Source organism: Amphiura filiformis, chromosome 2 (genome assembly GCF_039555335.1).
Source record: "Amphiura filiformis chromosome 2, Afil_fr2py, whole genome shotgun sequence".
Classification (NCBI taxonomy): domain Eukaryota; kingdom Metazoa; phylum Echinodermata; class Ophiuroidea; order Amphilepidida; family Amphiuridae; genus Amphiura; species Amphiura filiformis.
In genome coordinates this window covers 22,957,953-22,979,884 of record NC_092629.1, presented here as the reverse complement: position 1 = coordinate 22,979,884, position 21,932 = coordinate 22,957,953, and the positions used below count along the sequence as shown (strand labels likewise).

Sequence of the window (21,932 nt, the reverse complement as noted above, 5' to 3'; positions counted from 1 at the left end):
AAACCCCACCGTAAATAGCTCTCTTCATTACCTCTTTGTGCCAGTATATACGCGTAGTGTACGCACTTTTGAACCATATTTTGTGCAAAAATGATAGGAAGGGACTGTTTTCAGCTAAAATGTTGGTTATCAGCAGATGCTTAATGATACCGGGAAGTGTTGCAGAAAGGTGAGCGTACCCTTTATTTATTCAAAATATCACATATCAATGAATTTAAATTGGAAAGCCAAAAAGGCAATGTCAGGTCAAAATTCTCAACTTAGAATTATTGTGAAATAAAATCAAACCAAATTTAGGCTCCGCAAACAACGTCCAATTATTTCCATTGGTGTTTGCTACACGTGCATATAATAAATTATGATTTGGGACTAATTTCAGAAGAGTTAATGCCTCGAGTTTCAAAATACACCAAGTGATGTTTTTTGATCAAAAACATCGACAATTCAAGACTCTGTAAAAACAAATAAAGAATTATATGGGATAATTGCAACTAAGAATAATGAAAGTTATGATCTAAGCTACCAGATGCACCATTAATTTCCTGACTATGATATTTAGTTGTGGGGAAATATTACTTTAATGTTTTGGCGGGATTATTTCCTGCCAAAAATTTCAACCAAAAAGAGCATGTATCCTTAAGTATTTCCATCCCAATACCCTGGATCAAAGCATTACCAGCTGAACTATCCTCACTAAAGGGCAACGTTCCTTCCAGAATCATAGATCGTGCACAACAAGTATCTCGCACCCGGATCTCGCACAATCTTAATGGGCTGTGGACTACCATTATCACCAAGTGATACTACTCCCTCTAAACACAAACGGTTCAAATTCCTCACACGCCTTGTCTGTGTCACCTCCCTTTTGTGAGAATTCTTGTTTCTTGATTTGACTGACTTGTTTCTTTGACTCAAGTGGCCCTGCACATCCTACAGTATTATTAGCAGATTGCTGCTGTTTTTCTTGTTTGGCTTTTAAGGTCCAACACATGGTCACTGTATGTCCTGTTTTCTTACAGGAATTGCAAGTTATTTGGGATTTAAATTCAGTCCCACCTGTTGGTTTGGTACCTGAACTCCATGGGGTCCCTCTACCACCAGCACTATGCTGTGAATTAGACTGAGATTTCCCTTCTTGTGTACCACTCTGATTTGATCTAGGATGGTTATGGCTGAACCTGTTTGAGTAACTTCTGTTATGACTAAATTTACTTGCATTAAACTTGTGCGTTAAGCCATAATCGTCAGCCATCGTCGCCGCCTCACTTAGCGTTTTAATTTTGCTAGCGCTTTCATCCAAGTGGGTTTTAATGTAAGCGTGGACACATTTTTGAACTCTTCTATAAGAACCAATTGCTTCATCTTTGACTTCTTTTGAACCAAGCCACCTGTCAAACAATTGTTCTTTTACTCTAGCAAATTCTACATGGGTTTGATCTGCTTGCTTTCTTGAATCTCTGAACTTTTGTCTGTATGCTTCAGGCAGCAGTTCATAGGCCTTAAAAACTGCTTGTTTGACTTCTTCATAATTATTACACTTCTCTGTTGGTAGAGCTGAGTAAGTCTCTCTGGCCTTCCCCACAAAACTACTTTGTAAAACTAGGGTCCAATCCTCTTTAGGCCATTTCAAATTTGTTGTTACCTTTTCAAAATGTTGGAAATACTTGTCCACATCTTTTTCTTTGAATTTAGGCACCATCTTAACATACTTTGTAACATCAAACCCTGACTTTGAGGAGAAACTTGATGAGTATTTGTCATCTTGCTTTGCCAACTTCTCTTGTTCAAACTTGTAATTTGCCTCAATTTCGTTTTCTTTCAAATGTGCTTCCATTTGATTTGTTTTTCCTTTTCTTCCTTTATCAATTTTTGGTGTTCCAGCGCCATCTTTTCATGGCGCGCTTTTTCATCAATTTCTAGTTTTTGTTTCTCCATATCTAGTCTTTCTTGTCTTACTTTATTTTCCATATATAATCTTTCTTGTTTTTCATTCTCTAACTTGATCATGTCCAGTTTATCTTTTTGGTCCATTTCTATTTTCCTCAGTTCTAACTGAATTTTCAACTCTTTCAATTTAACTTTTTGATTACGTGTCTTCTTGTAGTTTGCTTTACTTTCAAGTCACAATGTTTGGCAATTACTAATAAATCAGGCTTCTTCAACTTAACAAACTTCTCCCAATCTATAGTTTCAAGAAACTCTTCTGCTTTGAACTCTGCCATACTGTACTTTCACTTTTTAGACTCAGTAAATTAATGTCAACTTTTTTACAGTGTATTTCCCGGACGAATCCCTGACGAGTCGTACTGACTCAAGGCCAAAATTACCTCTTACCCAAATTCACACGAATGCACAACACAAATACACTGTTTGATTAAGCTGACAAAATCTAAGTCTTTAATTGAAAGTAAAAATATAATATATGACAACAAATGCATATACAAAAATAATCACACAGTCACAATAATATTTTACCTACTCAGTACTTAACCAGCAGTCTTATTGTAGGTGATCATAGAGTTCTTGTAATGTTCTGGGCAGCTGATGTAAATCACTTGTCCTGCGAAAATCAGCGAAGTCCTTTGTAAACTTGCATATCCTTGCGTATAAAATCCTCACACAAAAATGGTGCTGCTTTCTCCAAACATTTATATCCTTGCGCTGCTACTTTCTCCAAATTTAACTCCTTGCGTTGCTTTCTCCAAACTTAACTCCTTGCGCTGCTTTCTCCAAAACTGGTGTTATTTCCTCCTTTCAAACAATATCTCCAGGAAGCAAGACTGCGATGCAGTTGTCCCCACTTATATTGACATTTGTGTTGGATCAAAAAAACAGACTTCAGCAAGTCGGCAGAAGAATATATATATTCCTTTCTTGGAAGGAGTACGTTCTTTGACGTGTTCTAGATTTTCTCCGACAACACTGGCAGGTAGTAGTACATTGACTACATGAAATAATTCTGGTTGCAATTTCCTTTCTTTGAAGGAATTGGACTGTAAGCATATTAGCTAGCTAGCCCATACAACACCATAAACTGTGAAGAATTATGTTTTCATTCGCTTATATATCAAGCACTCGGAAATCTCATTATTATAATAGCCAAATGTGATCTTGGGAATTATAACATTAACCTTACACATGACATCACTTCCTGAGGGGAATCCCATGACACCACTTCCTGAATCCGTACGATGTCATCTTCACTTTACAATCTTAGGGGAATTCTCATATGATCCACAATTAGAAATGATTCAATTTGTTTTTGATCAAATTGATGCAAGAAAGAGGAATCCCTGAAATGTCTCATGAAATAGATTTTAATATTTATTGTAAATAAAGATAAATTAAAATTACAAATTAAATTTCAAATTAAATTACTCAGGGCACATCACATAACTAAGAAGTAACAATTCAGTATCTCTTGAGACAGTTTCACAAAAGAGAAATGAAAATCATTGGGGCCTCACGACCCCCCCCCCTATGGTCATCTTACCCCCGGGTAAGGTGCTGGGGTGAAAAAACTATTTTTATTGTTGTATAATTGATGAATTCTTTTGATTTCAAGAAGGAACTCTTGATAAACTTGATGCTATCACTGATTTACATGTACCGTCCTCATGATCCACTTTGGTAAAAGTGGCACAATTGTGACTTTACCCTTTCGCCTCTGACTAAACACATCTCAAGATTAAAACAAGCAAATTGAACAGAACAAACGGAATTGGAGACCTAAGACTACGCTACTAACGTTGATGCAAGCATCGTGTCACAACGGTATTTTCTGATTGCCATAGAGGGCGCTTTTCACTTGTACAATTTTTTTGAGACAGGCTGTATACGTTTGCAACGTGACGTCGAAACAACGTCATTACAAGTTACAAGTATCAACGTCAGCGAATATCGTGAAAACGTAGTGTAAAATGTTTAAAAAATGTTATTCTAAAATATTTTTGCAAACATTTTTGCGAAATATTTTGTCAATACTTTAATAACATTATGTTAGAATATTTGCTGTAAGTTATCATAAAACGTTTTTGAATGTTATGAAAACATTTTATACCCCTAGGCCTATATACCCTTTATATAACCCGACATTTTTATGGTAATCTTTTCTAACCCTTTGCGAATGATGTCGAAAAAGTTTTATGTTTGCTGGGTTGGTATTCTTAACCCCCTGCGAAGAATCACCGGATTCACGGATGTTTTCAAAATAAAACATTAAACAGTGACTACAGGTACATCAATACCGTTTAATCATCTTTGACGTACGCCAATAGCTAGAGCATCTGTCACCGATAACTTCACCAACAGCACTACGCAGTAACATGCAAGATATGACTTTGGGTGGACATGGGTTTGAATGGAGAATACGTGAGATGCAGTGCCCCCGGCCTAAAATAAAATTACTAGTACATAAGAATATAGAATTAAGAACATACAACTAAATAAAGAAATGTTTTTACTTACTGATACCGTAATCTACCATCATGGCAAATATGCTATGTACGTTGACGACTATAGATGGGTAAAGCTCGTTACCTTTTGTCTGAAATTCGATAAAAAATAACATACTTAAATATTTGAAAATTAATTAAATTCAGCAACACGTTATTTTTCGCTTGTGCCGAATGTAATGATATTTTCCATGCACCATTATTTTCACATACCATAGCCTAAAGCAAGCTTGAATTTTACATATTGCCATTCCATAAAAATAAATTCAACCAGTCAGATAAAAAATGATGTTCAGCCACCAATCAAAATTCTTCAATTCAAATATAACGGACATTATTTTTGGAATTTCTGTCAGTGAAATCGACATCGGCTCTGTGGAATTGAAATTTATAACATTTTCTCTGAATGCACTAAATACTGGATAACTGTTCGTTTTAGAGTTATGCAGTTAGAAAACGGCAAAATAAGCCTACACTTGTATTTATTATTTCGGTGAAGTGAAGCAACTTGATTGACTTCAGACTCAGTGGCGAATATATTTTTTTGCGGGGGGTTGGAGGTTAGGGTTTTAGAAAATAAAAGTTGAAGTATAGTGAATGCAGCACCTTTTGATAACCAAATATGTTTATGGTACGAAAAGTGTTGGCATATCAAAGCTAAATTGGTGAAATATAGTTCAAAAGTGGAATAAATTCGGCAATTTTTATGCTAAAATTGACAAATATGAGATTGATTTGATCAGGCGTCAACAATTGTATGACTGATATTGCCATCTGATCCACTTTCACCGGTACTTCTTAGTCTCTTTTCCAGTCTTTAAAAGAGAACCAGAAGACAATATCAGTCCTCCGATGTGACGGACGGAATACTGTATTGAATAAAAATTCACTTGGTATTGTCAAGTACAATGGAAATGTTCATTATTTAAGAAATAAACGGTAATGCATTATCCTTTACACCCAAATAATGTGTCCGAGGCAGTAAAAAATAATGGGTGAGGCACAGCCGAAGCAATTATTTAAACGTTTTTTCTGCCGAGGACACATTATTTGCGTGTAGAGGATAATGCTGCACCCTTTATTTCTATTATATTACCAGAAAATAGTGCGATTTAAAGAGAAACAATTATTTAAACGTTTTTTCTGCCGAGGACACATTATTTGCGTGTAGAGGATAATGCTGCACCCTTTATTTCTATTATATTACCAGAAAATAGTGCAATTTAAAGAGAAAATATCATTTTTGGCACAAATATTTCAAGTTGTTTACTTCCAATGTGGAGCGATTACACGTGACAGCGCGTTTGGCGGAAATATTGCACGCGTAACCAAATGGTCCAAGAGATAGCAAGAATTTCTTTGACAAAAATAACCAGGTGTCTTGTTATGATAGTTGGATAGAACATCCCATGGGACATCCGAAAAATGAAGTCTTGAGTGTCGTGAGCGGTGGAGCGGGACATCAGAGGTCAATGACCTCAAATTTGACCCGTTTTCCTGTATAATTCGTATTATGCATGCCATTTATTAACAACAGCTCCATTTTCACATTTTTGGTGTCTAATGAAAGATATTGAAATTATCTATCAAACAAAACCAATAACAATGAGATTGAAAGCTACTTCAGCAACACAATCAGCAAAAGGAAGCTACTTCATCAACACCAATATCAGCAGTAGATGGCTAACATAGCAACAAGCAGCAATTGGCAGCTACTTCGTCAACACCAATATTAGCAGTAGATGGCTACCTTAGCGCCAATGAACATTTACTTCAATTGAAAGCTGCTTCATCAACACCAATCAGCAATAGGAAGTTACTTCATCAACGCCAATATCAACAGTAGATAGCTAAGCCCAGCAACAATCAGATAGTAGCTACTTTATCATCACCAATACCAGCAGTAGATAGATACCCCAGTACCAACCAGCAATTGGGAGCTACTGTATCAACACCAGTATCACCAGTACAGTAAACCCAGCACCAATCAGCAACTGGGAGCTACGTCATCAAGCTACTCTTAGCTATCGTTTCATTTTTTTCCTAGAATTAATCCTTTTACAAATAGAGTTACTGAATATGATTAGATTAGTCGTTGATCTTGGAGTTGGGACATCGACTGTTGAGTGCCCAAGTGGGTAAGTGCAATAGCTGTCATGTGTAGCTGACATGTGTATATGAGTACAATATATAATATATTGCCAAATGTTCACAGGACAGCTATTGCACTTATCCACTTATACTACTAAGGCTTTGATACTTCTTGTGTTTAGGTAATAGACATGTCGTTGATTATTTATGGTGTCATTCTTGATGCCATTTTGAAAAAGCGCTCTCACCGCCTCACCCACCGCTGGCCAATGTGAAGGCAAACGGATTTCAAAACCTAAATGTATTGGCTGGAATCCTTGATTCCGACAATACGGCATAATGCATTAGAGACGAGACATGCTCCTTAGAGCTTCAACGACTAAGATATAGACAAAATTGATTTAAATGGCAGCCATTTTAAAATTCAGTGGCAGCCATCTTGGAATTTGTGTCCTGGGCTGTTCTTAGTGATTTTATTGGAACCCTGCAAACATGGGTATAGACATCAAAATTATACTTGCAGGAGCTTCAAGGACTGAGATATAGATAATTTTCATTTTCAATGTCGGCCATTTTAAAATTTTGGCAGCCATCTTGGAAATTTAGGTCCCCTGTTGATGTAAGTGATACTATATGAGTCCTTGACCCTAAAATATGGGTGTAGACATCATATATTATGCTGCTAGGAACTTCACTGGCCTAGTTATGTTGATTTTTGTGATTTTGGCGGCCATTTTGAAAAAAGCGCCCTCACCGCCTCACCCACCGCTGGCCAATGTGCAGCCAAGCGGATTTCAAAACCTCAATGCATTAGGGTCCGAAAAATACCTGCCTCCATGAATCCCCCTGGGGGGAGTGAGGTTCGCATAGCCCACAGTCTATATGTGCAGAAAATCTCTTACATAGTCAATTTAAGAGGTCATTGCACTTTAAAATGTCCTTGCCCAAAAACGACTTTACCCAAACACATTGTTTTTAGTCATCTTTTTGTGAACATAATGGGTCAGTTTTTGAGTAAGAATTTTAAAGTAATGCACCCACGCTTTTCAGGAAATTACAAGTTTTATGTCAAGTCAATTTGCAAAATATATGTAAAAATGCTAAATTTTGACGTTTTTGGCTCAAAATTAGGGTCGAAACATTTTCAAATCTCATTGAAATTCGTTTTGTTTGATAGATAATTTCAATATCTTTCATTAAACACCAAAAATTTGAAAATCGAGGCTGTTGTTAATAAATGACATGCATAATACGAATTATACAGGAAAACGGGTCAAATTTGAGGTCATTGACCTCTGATGTCACGCTCCACCGCTCACGACACTCAAGACTTCACTTTTCAGATGTTCCATGGGATGTTCTATCCAACTATCATAACAAGACACCTGGTCATTTTTGTCAAAGAAATTATTGCTATCTCTTGGACCAAAACCAAAATGCTGTGCGTAGAATGTGTTACGGCGCTTGATTGCAGAATAATGGGCTCTCACATGATGTGTTTTAACAAATCACAGTGCGCGATTTTTAATAATGGGTCGTAAGAGTAATAGAATACAAAATAATGTTTTGAACTAATTGATGAATTATAATCAACACGAAGAGATACAAAGATACGTACACTCTTTAGATTTTGCCGAAGCGAGTTCACAAGCACATATCCTCCCACATTCAAGATATCTTTGACAGGTGGTGGTTCCTAAAATATAATAATGCAAATAATAGTAATAATACTACTAATAATAATATTACTACTACTACTACTACTACTACTACTACTACTACTACTACTACTACTGCTACTACTACTACTACTGCTACTACTACTACTACTACAGGGTGTAACAATAAAAGTTGTACAATTGCATTTTGACTTCTCAGGAAAAAACTAAAAGCGTTATGGCACAAATGTTATATGCAATGCAATCAGTAATATCTTTTCTAAAAATAGACGTTTAGTTGGTTTCTTTACTAGCTTGGGTTCAAAAGTTATGTCCGATTAATTAAATCATCCAGAAAACGTGTTGGGCCACTTTTGCCATGTTTGCGCGTATCAAGTTTGAACCGCGTAGATATGCTTATTGTGCATTAAACAGCGAAGGACTGACACAAAAGAATTATAAGTGGTGTTTCGTCATATAATTAACATGAACTTAATAATAATCATGATATTTATTTAAAATCCAAAATGAAGTCATGAAATATCTTTCAAATTATCTTATAAATAAATTAATTTCTCATATCCCTGAGATATCATTGGTAAAACAGTTTTTGCATCCATAACATGCATACGTTTTTGAAATTAAGATCAGCTGGGCATCTATCTGTTCTGGGGTGACCACTATTGCCAGCATTTCTGTTAACAAATTCTACATACTTCTCATAGTTATATGTAATTGTATGCCTTGATGGAAGACGTGAGTTTGGAAAATGAGCTATAAACAATCTTATGATTTCTGCTTGACTCCATGTGCTACCGAATCTCGAATCTCACAACCATAAAAATACGCTCTTCCAATGTGAATTGGGATTGAAGTTGTTGAGCTGCAGCCACGATTTCTAGTAAATGAAGTTGATATGTCAGTACTTAGTTGTGACTTTCAAAAACTCAAGGAGATATTCCATTATGTAATCATTTTTACAACTTCGAATACCTCATTGTTTAAAACTGCCTATCATAAGAGCATCGTCCAACTGGTCATGGTTCAACTCTATTCAGTTATTTTTGTAACACTTAGACAAAAGTGGCCCAAGCGGTTTTAAGACTAGGTTACATAATTGGCCATATCTTCACTTATATACCGTCGATTTTATTGAAACAAAGCTTAGCTGGTGGCTAAAGAAATTATCTTGATATACATATAAATATCAAACCAAAAAATAAGCGGCATACTTGTGTCATTCTATTTTCAAAATTGTACAAATTTTATTGTTACACCCTGAACTTCTACTACTACTACTACTACTACTACTACTACTACTACTACTACTACTACTACTACTACTACTACTACTACTACTACTACTACTACTACTACTACTACTACTAATAATAATAATAATAATAATAATACTGATAATAATAATAATAATAATAATAATAATAAAAAAATAATAATAATAATAATAATAAAAGCACTACTACTACTATTACTCTAAAAAATAATAAATATAACAACTAGAGAGCCTTTAATTATTTGCACACACATGTGACGTGATCAACAGGAATGAGTCGGATGTCGATAATATTGTTTTTGAGATAGTGGCAAAAACAGAGTTCAAATTCTTTTGTTCTGTGTTATTTTCAGCCGTTGATAAATTGCTCATAACTCGGTAACAAGATGTCCGATTTTGACGGGGTTTGCATCAAAATGTTACATTTATAAACTCCCAGAAAAAGATGTAAAAAACTTTTTAATTGAAAATTGCCGACACGTGACTCATTCCCCTTGATCAAGTCACAAATACGACTCATACCCGCATATTATCAGCATACACTATACGAAGCTGCTTTATTTGCTGAAAAAGACCCGGTCATCTTTTTTAACATTTGAAGCCACGTGGCTATAATATTTAACCTATGGGACCCATGCCCACAAGTTAAGGTATAATGCTCAAGTGATAGTAGTACTCCGAGCACCATTTAAGAGTACCGTGGCTGTTTTATTTAATTAGAAACGGCATGCGTCGTACATATTTGGGACCCTAGGACCAGTGACCTTTGACCATTGGGCCAAGATGGACAAAAACACATCTACGGGGTAGGGCCCATTGGTGTATCACCGATGGACCCTGACTCTTTGTAGTTTTGGGGATAGCCTTCTTCCCATGATATGTTACATACGAGTCTCATTTATATGCATGTAACAATATAATGCTGAAGTTATATCAGTCTATCAACTATGAGCCCTGAGAAAGCTGTATATGCTTTTGACCCATTTTGGGCTTTAGGCCCATTATGTTCCACCTATAGGGCTCATGTACATGTGATAAAGTATTAGTGTCATCAGTGTACAAACTCGGGGCAATGTAGGTTGAGAAACGGTCGGACCCTTGCTTTCATAAAAAGTAACACTTTTCAACATCCTATACATGTAATGTGCATAAACGTTCTCGATATCAACGTGATCAATATTTTTGATTGATTTAATTGTGTTTTTGCTTTCTTTAATTTCATGTGTCCGATAACCAACTCACCCACGCGATTATATTTCAGTATAAACCATGATTCATTGACATGAATTTTAGCATTAATGTGGTTCTCTTTGAAGTTGTTCAGCCAGTGTTTCAAAAATGACAAAATCACTATAGGAGTAGAAATAAGGTGTGCAGAGCGAGGCTTAGTTCTTTCGTTGGGAAGAAGAGATTAAAAAAATCACTTGTAAATGGTAGACTGGAACAGTTGCAAAGATCTAGAGCAACGGTTCTCTTGGTGTTATCCAAGTCAAAGAATATTGGTTAAATTAAAGCCATAATGTGTGATTTGTTCCACAGCAATTTTTTTCGAGTTTCTTTTTTTTCTTTGCACCATTGTCATGGCTATATTGGTGTACATTAATGCGAAAGACTAAGCCTGAAGTGTTTTAATTAGAGTAAACTTTAACATTTATAATAAAACCGGAGATCTCCGGTTTTATTCTGAGCTCCCTGATCGAGTGCTGAATAAGCATATCGCATGCGTGTTTACCATTGAATCAGTGACGTGCCGTATAAACTGTATATATATCGCTATTCGTCTCGCCTCTTGTTTGTATATCACATCAGCTACGTGTAGCTTTGCCAATAATTATGATAATATTACGATCGGCGATATTATACACACATTGTAAGCGCTTTCCGTCATGACGACTAATCTGTGTGTATATCGTTATTTGTTTTACGTCTTGTTTGTTCGTCATAGCTGTGTAAAACTAAGCCATTACTCATGACAATAATACGTTCAGCGGGCTGATACAGGCATCGTAGGGGCTGGAGTGAAATAGCAATTTTCTCCGTTTTACCTCATTTTTTGCTCGAAATTAAAAGGGGACAATGTGATCAGTAGCTATCAGTGAAAAATTACATTTAATTAGGAATATATTCTTTAAGCAAATCACACATTATTGTTTTAAGAGGTTGGATATCAGCATCCAGCATCTTAACTGCAGCCAATCACTAAATGCATCACGCGTGTTAAACCTGTATCCAAGAAGCAACCACCTTTATAATTTTTATCATTTAAACACAACTGCTGATGACCGAGGGATCAGAGACAGAAAGGGCCAATTAAAGTAACCATAGCATTGGTATCGAGAACGTGTTATACATTTATATGTATGGGATGTTGAAAAGCGATTCCTCTATTCACACTTTGTTTATTTTTTACTATATAAAATAATATTAAATAATGATGAGACTTGATAATTATTACGTGTATTAAAATTAACAGTAGACTTATTGAACGCTGCATTAAAATAGTTTATTACGAGAACTATTATTTTAAATATCTCGTACCCTGTCAATGTCATAGGACTTGCCTATGTACTGTCTAACCAACCAAAGGAAATGTTGGAGTATGTCTTGAGTTTCTTCTGATTCAAACCAATTTTCGTCCAATGCGCGGTGACCATGTTGATTGATGTAGGTATCTATGACACCCAAAACAAGCTCTTCAATGTCCTTATGGATAGTGCTGTGAATCAATAGTATATTTGGATAAATCCATAATCGAAACGTGATAAATACATGCGTAGTCAAAAATCAATTAGCATGCCCTCCAGAGGGTGAAATCCATTGTGAATTGGTCAATCGTGGAATTCCCGTAAAGCGGTTACGTTGCTGTTGGTAGCAAAAAATTACGTTCCAAAATGACAAAAATGGCATTCCAAACTGCTAAAAATGATATGTTTGTCGTGTTATGAAGCAAATCAAAGTATCCAAATAGAACAAGTAGAGTCCGACATGTAATAAAATCCATTTTGGGGGTTACAATTTGACCTAGTATAGACAAGAAGAAGTGAATAAATTTCGATTTTTTTTTCGACGCGAATTCAACGGGCAGATTGCCTATTCCTTTGTGTGTGGAGAATTTCGTCCAAAATTCATCTTGCGAAAAGGCGTTTAAGATAAGATCGTGTCGTCTTACGACATAATGCGGTATGATTTGTCTGTTTTGGACTGGCTACAGAAGTTCGTGCAACGTCATTTTTCGCCATTGCTATTTCGTTGTGTTAAACAGCTGTCAAAGTGTTTATGGGTCCTATTCAGCAAACCCAAAATGTTTTTAAAACATGATAATATACGTGTTTCTGGTTTAAGTTAAAACATGTTGATAACATATCATATCTATGTCGGTTTAATAAAAATTATGAAAACTCTTTTTTAAAACGTGTTATACTGAAAAACAATAATACAACAACATTTTAAAGGAGTATTTCGTGATCCTAGTATCCTCTTTTTATGACATTTTTCAGTACATATCCCCGAAAAAAGCATATTCCCAAAATTTCAGTTGATTCCGATATTGCGTTTGCGAGTTATGCATGATTATGTGTATTACACTGCTCCATAGACAATACGTTGTAATTTCGTTCTGGTGCACCAGAACGAAATTCAAATTTCACGATATCTTTGCTAAACGAATTAATCTGCAAGAAATATTTTGTGCATAAACATTATGTAGCCAGAGGTTTCCAGTGATATAAAAATCTCAACTTTTTTTGAGAAAAGTGGGGGATGAGGCTGTGGATCACGAAATGCCCTTTAAAGCAAAATTCGAAATGGTGTAGTAAAATATCATTTGGAAAACATTTTGTTTACTTAAATCTATTATATTAGAATGTTTTGCAGCATGTTTTGAACAAAATGTTTTTTGAATGTTATTAAAACCTTTTATACCATTGACCCCCCATCACACACCCTTTAATCCGACATTTAACGTTTCCTGTAATATATTTCTGTTTGCTGTGTAGTAATTGAGGTAGGCATATTAAACATACTAGGAACGACGAGCGTTAGCACCGACACAAACTGGCTGTGTAGGAGACTAGTTTGGATGTGAACAGCACTATGACGTTCTACCGCACAATGTCGTAATACGTAACCCGTATGGCGTAAGCAGTGAACGCCTCTTTGCAATCTCTCTACTATCTATCACAAAACGTTGACAGCTCCTTTGTTTTACGTTGTCAATTTTTATTTATTAATTTTTTGTTTAGCATTTTTTTTATGAATGTAGCTAAGCTTGAAAGTCATGTAGTCGCCATGTTACGGAATTGTCCATGAATAAACGAATACAAATAAAAATAAGGCGAAACGTGTAAACAAATCCCCTTTGCGTAAGGGAAATTATAGTTGCCCACGTCCAACTTTGTTTCTTCAGCACATACATTAACATTTCTTATAACGAATACTGCTTTCCACAAAGTTGTACAATAATCTTGCGTAAATCGTGTAGCACAAATTCACTTACAAATTTCAGGTTCAATGTACCCTTTCCTGTATTGTTAACATCATCATCTGATTCCATTTATTTTTAAATAAACTAGTTTTAAAAAGGGTGAAAAGCAACACAGGTAAGATTTTTTAAATGTTGGCCCCGTTTTACGTTTTGAAACGTTTTTTGGTACATACTGGTGGTGTTGGTTTTTGGGGTTTTTTTTAATGGGGTATCCACATTGCGCGGTCAGTAGCGGGGCAAACTAGTTGGATCGGGGCAAACTAGTTGGATAGCGGGGCAAACTAGTTGGATATCCATATTTCGCGGTTAGTGCTTTTTGAAGCCCTGAGGAGCAAACTAGTTGGATATCCATATTTCGCAGTTAGCCGTTCTTTGTAGCCCTGCGGGGCAAAACTAAATTAGTTGGATATCCATATTTCACGGTTAATGTGATAAATGGGGCCACTTTTTAAAAGGGTGAAAAGCCAAAACTGTGGGCCTTTTTTGGTAGATATTGATGCTTTTTTGAGTTGAATATCCATATTGCGCGCGTTAGTGATTCTTTGTAGCCACGCGGGGCATACTAGTTGGATATCTTTATTTCGCGGTTAGTGGTTCTTTGTAGCCCTGTGGGGCAAACTATTCAGACATCCATTTTTTGCGGTTAGTGGTTCTTTGAAGCCCTGCGAGGCAAACCTGTTTGATAACAAACATAGTTCTTGACATTAAGCTCAAACGTGAATCTTCCTGGGTTCGTAAAACTTCCATCACTAAAGAATGCGAAAGTATCCATTCTCTGGCTATCAGAAACACCGAAAGTACCATATGGGGTAAAATCAAACCACAGTGGTTCTTTATAGCTCCGCGGGGCAAACTAGTTGGATATTCACATTTCTTGGTTATTGGTTGCAGGTTATTTTGCTGTGTATGTTAGCTTAATATAGTACATAACAAACGTGTACAAAATCAGATTTTAAAAATATTGAGGTTGTCCTCCTCAGTAAATGTTACAACATGGCTTTTAAGAGAAAAGCGAGATGTGAATCCCTTACAGCCTACAAGTCTGGATACAGGCACACGGCTTTGCTTTCTCCCTACTGCTCTGAGCACATTTGCCAGAGTAATAGAGACACATGGTGAACACCTCTGGACAGCTTTTGTAATATAGTAAGTGTAGATAGTCAGGCTCACATCACACACTATAGGTGGCGCTATTCGTCCATAGGGAAGTGGAATGTGCCTGTACAGTCCAAAATGGCTTTACTGTGGGGCTCAATGGAAAAAATTACTAAAAATTAATTTTGACACCCACAACCTAAGTGATGTTGACTTATGTTGGTACTGGCATAATAATGGATTCATAAGCTATCACATAGTGCAATCTATGTTCAACCAAGTGGACGCTCGTTAAAGCGCAAAAGCAATATTATTTGTGTGCTAATCAAGACCATCCAGAACAGCTTTCTTACAGTAAAGAATAGGAGGTCATCTGGGGTCACATACAGTAGTGTACATTGTACATGTGCCTGCTGTCACAATTCCACACACAAAATTTTGGACAATTTGGTGACACTATTTTTGTCTGTAACTTCAAAAGTATATGCACTAGAAACATAATTGACCCCTTATTGTTTAGGTAATTTGATTCTCTTTCAAATGAAAGAACTTTCAGCTAAAAATATTGAACTTCAAAATTTTATGAGCATACCTAGTGTAGAAATTGCTAATATGGCGAGCGAAGAGAGCCGACATCTTTTGAACAGTCGGGGTAATCCAGATCCGTGGCACCCCGTTTTGAAAACCTGCGGACGCTACTGTCTCAGAGCGACAAGAGAGTCCATGATGTCCCCGCACGATTGGTTAATGACGACACATACGGCAGATGCGCGCCACAAAGACCTGGTCAACCTCTTGGTATTAGTCAGTAATCACGATTATTACATCGTATCACCAAAGGGGGAGGGGGCATCAGACGTTTGAGAGATGTTCGCCGCACCTACTGAAGATCAAAGGACACGTTGTCAAGCTGAAGTGCAAATACCTCTATACTAGAGCATCTTATAATGTAAGTCCCTGAAAGCACTTTTTACAGCTGTGGGAGCATTTCACCACAGGTTCAGCGAAGGATTGATAACATCAACCTCATCAGAACTTTTTCTGTATTAACCAGCTTTAGAGTCGCGCTCAAGTGAGAAATTATGCCCACTTTGGCATTTAAGCAAATCGACCCTAAGTTTTTTTTGTTTGTTTTTGTGTCTTATTTACAAGAGCTACTTACCCAGTGGACTCTGGGCTGCTCTGTTCTCTAGTTGTAATTAGCAAAGAGTCCAGTGTTTTTAAAGCCAGATTGCATGCTTCATGGTATTTCAACACTTGCCGTTTGACGTATTCACACCATATCTTCATGTTCTCCAACATCCTTACGTCTATGCTACTAAATAGAATTTAAAAAAATCAAATTAAGCAAGACTTCGATTATTACATTTTGAACAAGTTTCCTTAAAAATGCTACAATCTTTATCAGGTGATCTTGATTTTGTGTTCATTTAGATCAAGTGTCATGTTAATCCAAGAATTATTTTATATTCTTAGGCCGAAAGTGTTTAGTTGCCCTTCCAAAACAAATACAAATTGTAGGGTCGGTACGTCGATCCTTTTTTTTTTTTCACGGGCTCTTCCTTCAATTTCCCCACATTTTTAAAAGGCTAGTATTGACAAATGCTTGAACATTTTGAGTACATTTTAATGGTAAAATTTGCGGCAAAGTAGCGAAACAAGTCGACGGTCCACCCTAGATTTAGGTAAAGTAATAATATTTAAAATAAAATCAGCTTTAAGCATACAACTACGAAGGTTTACGCCCAAACGACCTAAGCTAATCATTATAGATCCATCGTTTGCGCTCACTTTAGTAATACAACTTTTACCCCAGTACCGTACCCGGGGGTTGACCCGGCCGTCAAAGATGACCATATAAGGGGGGGTTGGTGGGAGGAACCATTTGTTTCTACAGTAAAATCAATAATATCCATATCACTCTAGTCAAATGATTCCAAGAGCTACTGACTTTTTACTCGTCAGTTAGGTTGAAATAGTCATTAACTTTGATATTGTGGACAACATTTGGTGAACATCGGTTTATTGTAGAATTTTTAGCCGAACATCAATTTTGTCTATACTTTTGTACATAGCCAAAAGTTCCCTCACATTATGACGTCACATTATGTGGGGAATGTTTTTACTTATTTTGGTATTAGTCACAGGATAGAGGAGACCCATAGCTATACATTAATACCAAACATAACGGTTTATGACGTTTATACTTGACAATTACGGGGAATGTTTGTACTTATTTTGGTATTGGTATTGAGGAGACCCATAGCTATGCAATTGGTTAGCGGTATATAATTGAAAATTTAGAGGGGTGCAACAACCCCTCTTCGTAGTCTGTGTTACAAAATATGGCTCAGTTGTTCCAGGGTTAAATAATTGAAACCAACCTTTACATGAGGCCCAACGATAGATTCTTCATTGTGTAGTTAAATAGGGCTTTGGATTAGTGGTGCACCTTAAATTCCAAATTGGGTAAAATAACTGCATTGGTAATATCTTTTTTTACAGATGCCTTATTGAATCAGCTTAGATCTAAGCTAAGTCTAAGTAAGCGGTCAGCAATACATACTATGGCATTATCATGTATCAACTTGTCAGTATTGCCGGGTGTTTAATCATGTTTTATAACACTTTTCCGATTATATTGCATTCGGTGCCTTGCAATGAATAACATAGCGCAGTACCCTGCGATAAAACAAACCGACATTTACAAACTCAAAAACCCTTTTAGTATTCAAATGTATTTCATTACATTTTCTACACTATCTTTACATTTTATCATTTGTTTTTTCTTACCTTTGTTGATAGATTGTTGATATTTCAAGGAGAGCCAAGGCGACACATTCAGAAGCAATCTTTCCTAGCTCTCTATCATCGATAACAGTGACAGGAACTGTAGTAGGCTACCGAACATGAACAGCAACGACAACAAAAAACAAAAACAACAACAATAATAATAATTATTATAATAATAATAATAATAATAATAATAATAATAATAATAATAATAATAATAATAATAATAATAATAATATATAATAATAATAATAATAATAATAATAATAATAATAATAATAATAATAATAATAATAATAATAATAATAATAATAATAGTAATAATAATAATAATAGTAATAATTTTAATATTTTTAAGTATTTGTTAATAGGGGACACTATTATTATTATTATTATTATAAAACATTTATATGGCGCTCCACAAAGCACAGAGCGCCTTACAAGAAAACATATACAATATCAATTCAAGCAATACAAAGCAATTACAACAATTGAATAAAATATACAAAAACAAGCAGCAATACTAATCTGGATAAAGATGAGTTTTGAGCATGCGCTTGAACCCAAACACCGACTCCGCCTCTCTGATCTCAGTAGGGAGCTCATTCCATATTTTGGGAGCACCTATGGCAATGAAGCATCCCCAGCCTTCTAAAAGAGCGAAGTCGAGATCTGAGACCAAGCGCAACACTACTATTCAAGAGATGAATTAGATCAGTCAGGTAACCTGGAGCTTGAGCATTTATGCATTTGAAAATTTACAGAAGTAATTTGAAATGAACCCTTTGTTTGACTGGAAGCCAATGACGCTCGTCAAGTAAGCTGGCAGAGGGCTGGTCCCGTCCACAACTAAAAACCAGGCGCGCAGCTTTATTTTGGAGGCGCTGCAGACGCATAAGATCTTTCGCACGTGCACCTAGTAAAAGCGAATTGGCGTAATCTAGACGAGACAGTACCAACCCTCTGACAGCATTGTGACAATCTTCCTGTGATATAAAACGGCGAATACGCCACAGATTGCGTATATGAAAATTAACAGAACTACATATTGAATTTATGTGAACAGATATGTCTAGAGAAGAATCAAGCGTAACACCAAGATTTTTCACAGATAATTTTGGATGAATACACAGGTTACCAAGTTTGAGTTGAAAATTCTGAAGCGTAGGCAAACATGGTTATTTGCAAAAACAATAAATTCTGTTTTGTCTTGATTAAGTTGGAGCATATTGTCCACCACCCATTCATTTATTCTAGCAACACAAGATGTTAATTTATCAAGAACACATTCACAGTCCCTAAGATCTTAGGATTGAATTCAGCAAAAAGTTGGATGTCATCCGCGTAAGCATGAAAAAAAACATCATATGCACGAATGATGTCACCAAGAGGGGCGGTATATCACGTAAACCCCAGGTGCCTATTATAGAGCCCTGAGGAAGTGAGTACGTGAGCAAATACTCTTTGGAAAACGTGTTCTTGACGTTGACCTTTGCGGTGCGGTTATGAAGATATGTACGAAACCAAGATTTAACGGCACCGCCCATGCCAAACCTAGTCTGAAGCCTATGAAGTAAGATATTATGATCCACAGTATCAAAGGCAGCGGACATGTCCAGTAGAACCACGAAGACAGCATTACCTTTGTCAAGAGACTGCAGGAAATCGTTAACTTTTAACAATGCAGTCTCCGTACTATGGTTTGGCCTATAGGCAGACTGATGTTGTTCACCAAGGCAATTGCTGTCCACATAGTCGGTAACCTGACATGTCACTGCCTTTTCCACTACTTTAGACAAAAAGGTAATATTCGCAACAGGGCGATAGCTCTTTAATGAGTTTGGATCCATAGTGCTCTTCTTAATAACAGGTTTTATGATGGAATGTTTTAACCTTGATGGAAATACACCTGATGCAAGAGAAGCATTGACAATTTTTGTTATTACAGGAAGCATGGTAGGAAGGTTCTCTTTTACTAACCATGAGGGCATAGTATCCAGCAGACATGACTTACTAGGAAATTTCATAATGATATTGTGAACATCTTCAAGAGTGAGTGGCTTAAAACTACACATACATAAATGCCTGGTAAATGGCTTGTAGAAGCGCAATTCCAGCTTGCTTTCTTCTTTATTTTCCTACTCTGTTTCACTTCACCCCTGCATTTCTCCCTGCATGCCTTCCCCTTTATACTCTTCTTCATTCTAATTTCGCTTTAACTCTCCCAGCTGTATGTACAGGTGGCAATTCCATCAGCCCACCTGTCCATAATCGCCTATCTGCTTGCAACTCAACCCCACCTCCTAACTGGTACCAGGCGGATAACTCTGGCTTTGCGGCCAGAGGAAACAGACGGGGCTCTGGGTATGGGAAGGAAAACCCTAATTCAAACCAACAAGGGTTCCCCCCTTGTTTATGTGTGTAAGGACACACCGATAACAGCTTGTTTATAACTTCCACAGTGTCCAAAGGGGGAGCAGCCTATCTGGATTCCCCTAACCAAGTTGTACTTTTTCAAGTACATCATCCAGGCATAGGTTATTGCGACAGGCTAGTGTCCCATCCAATGTAAAAAGCCTTTTCACTACGAAACCTGACAAAAGAGAAACTACCAACACTCGTACCGAAAAGCCACCTCAGATTAAACCAGTCCATATGAAGGGAAGTGGTGAAACCCTTCCAGGGAAGCCATTAACTGGATGAGAGGGAGGAAGACTAGGTACAATCCAAAAGAAATAACATCAATGAACATCACAAAAACCAAACTCAAGATAGGAAACTGGAACGTTCAGGGCCTCAACGCCCCGGGAAAGATCGATGTGCTGATTGATGAATGTGATAGACATAAGTTGGACTTGGTCGCCTTAACAGAACTGCACTGGCCTGGCCAAGGAAGAAGCCGACACGGAAATTGGGAAATCATACACTCCGGTCCAGACACCAGTAGAAGAGAGAAAACCGTCGGTCTTTTGTTTTCCCATACAGCTGCAAAATCCCTGCTGTCATATGAATGCATTTCTGATAAGCTGGTCATAGCAAGATTCAACTGCAGGCATGTGAAACTTACCATAGTAGTATGCTATGCTCCTACCAACAGTGAAACTCGTCCTGGTGATGTTGCAAATAAGGATGCCTTCTACAACCAACTGGATGATGTGGTATCCAATATCCCTAAACATGACATTCAAATTGTAGTTGGCGACATGAATGCACAACTAGGAGATGATGTGAGCAAATGGAAACCTGCGCTTGGCTGCCATGCTGTAGGGGCCCTTAATGACAATGGCATCAGACTTCTGACTTTCTGCCTCGCACATGACCTTGTTGTTGGCTCTTCACTTTTCCCCTACAAGAACATCCACAAGCTGACATGGAACTCTCCAGATGGTAAAACAGTGAACCAGATTGACCACACCTTGGTTAACAGAAAATGGAGAAACTCGCTAAAAGATGTTAGAGTGTATAGAGGGGCGGATGTTGGCAGCGACCACAATCTTGCAACTACGACCGTTCGCTTATCTCTAGCAGTCCTAAAACAACAGAAGAAGCAGCTTAAGTTCAACTCCTCAAATCTGTTGAACAGAGACATACTTGCAAGCTTTAATGCTACCATCGACGGCAAATTCAACATCCTTGCTGAATTGGATGACGCCTCTGACATTAATGAAGAGTGGGCCAATTTCACTGATACTGTGAACGCAGCTGCAAGAGAACATCTTGGATACCGTAGAGGGAAACAGGAAGAGTGGATATCATCTGAATCTAGGGAATTGATATCAAAGAGAAAGAGGGCCAAGCCATCTCTTGGCAGTGACTATCGTGAGCTCAATAGGCAAACAAGAGCAAGCCTTAGGAATGACAAGAAATCCTGGTACAGTAAGATTGCTGATGACCTTGAGTGTACTGCCAAAAGTAACAACATGAGAGAGGTATACCACAAGAAGAACATTTTAATTGGAAAATCCTTCAGAAAAGCATCACAGATAAGAGATGTCAATGGCAACATCATCAAGGACGAAGCTGCACGACTTCAGAGATGGTCTGAATACTTTGAAGGTCTGCGG

The 21,932-nt window shown here is 37.0% G+C and overlaps 1 protein-coding gene across 1 annotated transcript; it reads right to left on the bottom strand.

Moving 5' to 3' along the window:
• Nucleotides 1-18,391: 18,391 nt before the first annotated feature.
• Nucleotides 18,392-19,859, bottom strand: LOC140139137 (uncharacterized). Its single transcript, XM_072160921.1, has 2 exons — nt 19,511-19,859; nt 18,392-18,561 (listed from the first exon to the last, which is right to left on the bottom strand). Exons 1-2 carry the CDS (start codon nt 19,857-19,859, stop codon nt 18,392-18,394), a joined length of 519 nt encoding a protein of 172 aa, XP_072017022.1.
• Between the last annotated feature and the right edge of the window lie 2,073 nt (nt 19,860-21,932).

Bases quoted from the DNA above. Each gene is read 5' to 3' on its own strand.
- LOC140139137 (XM_072160921.1), bottom strand. From the start codon at position 19,859: ATGCCCTCATGGTTAGTAAAAGAGAACCTTCCTACCATGCTTCCTGTA. The intron at 18,562-19,510 runs GTAATGCTGTCT...TCTCTTGAATAG, and splicing joins CCTGCAGTCTCTTGACAAAG to TAGTGTTGCGCTTGGTCTCA.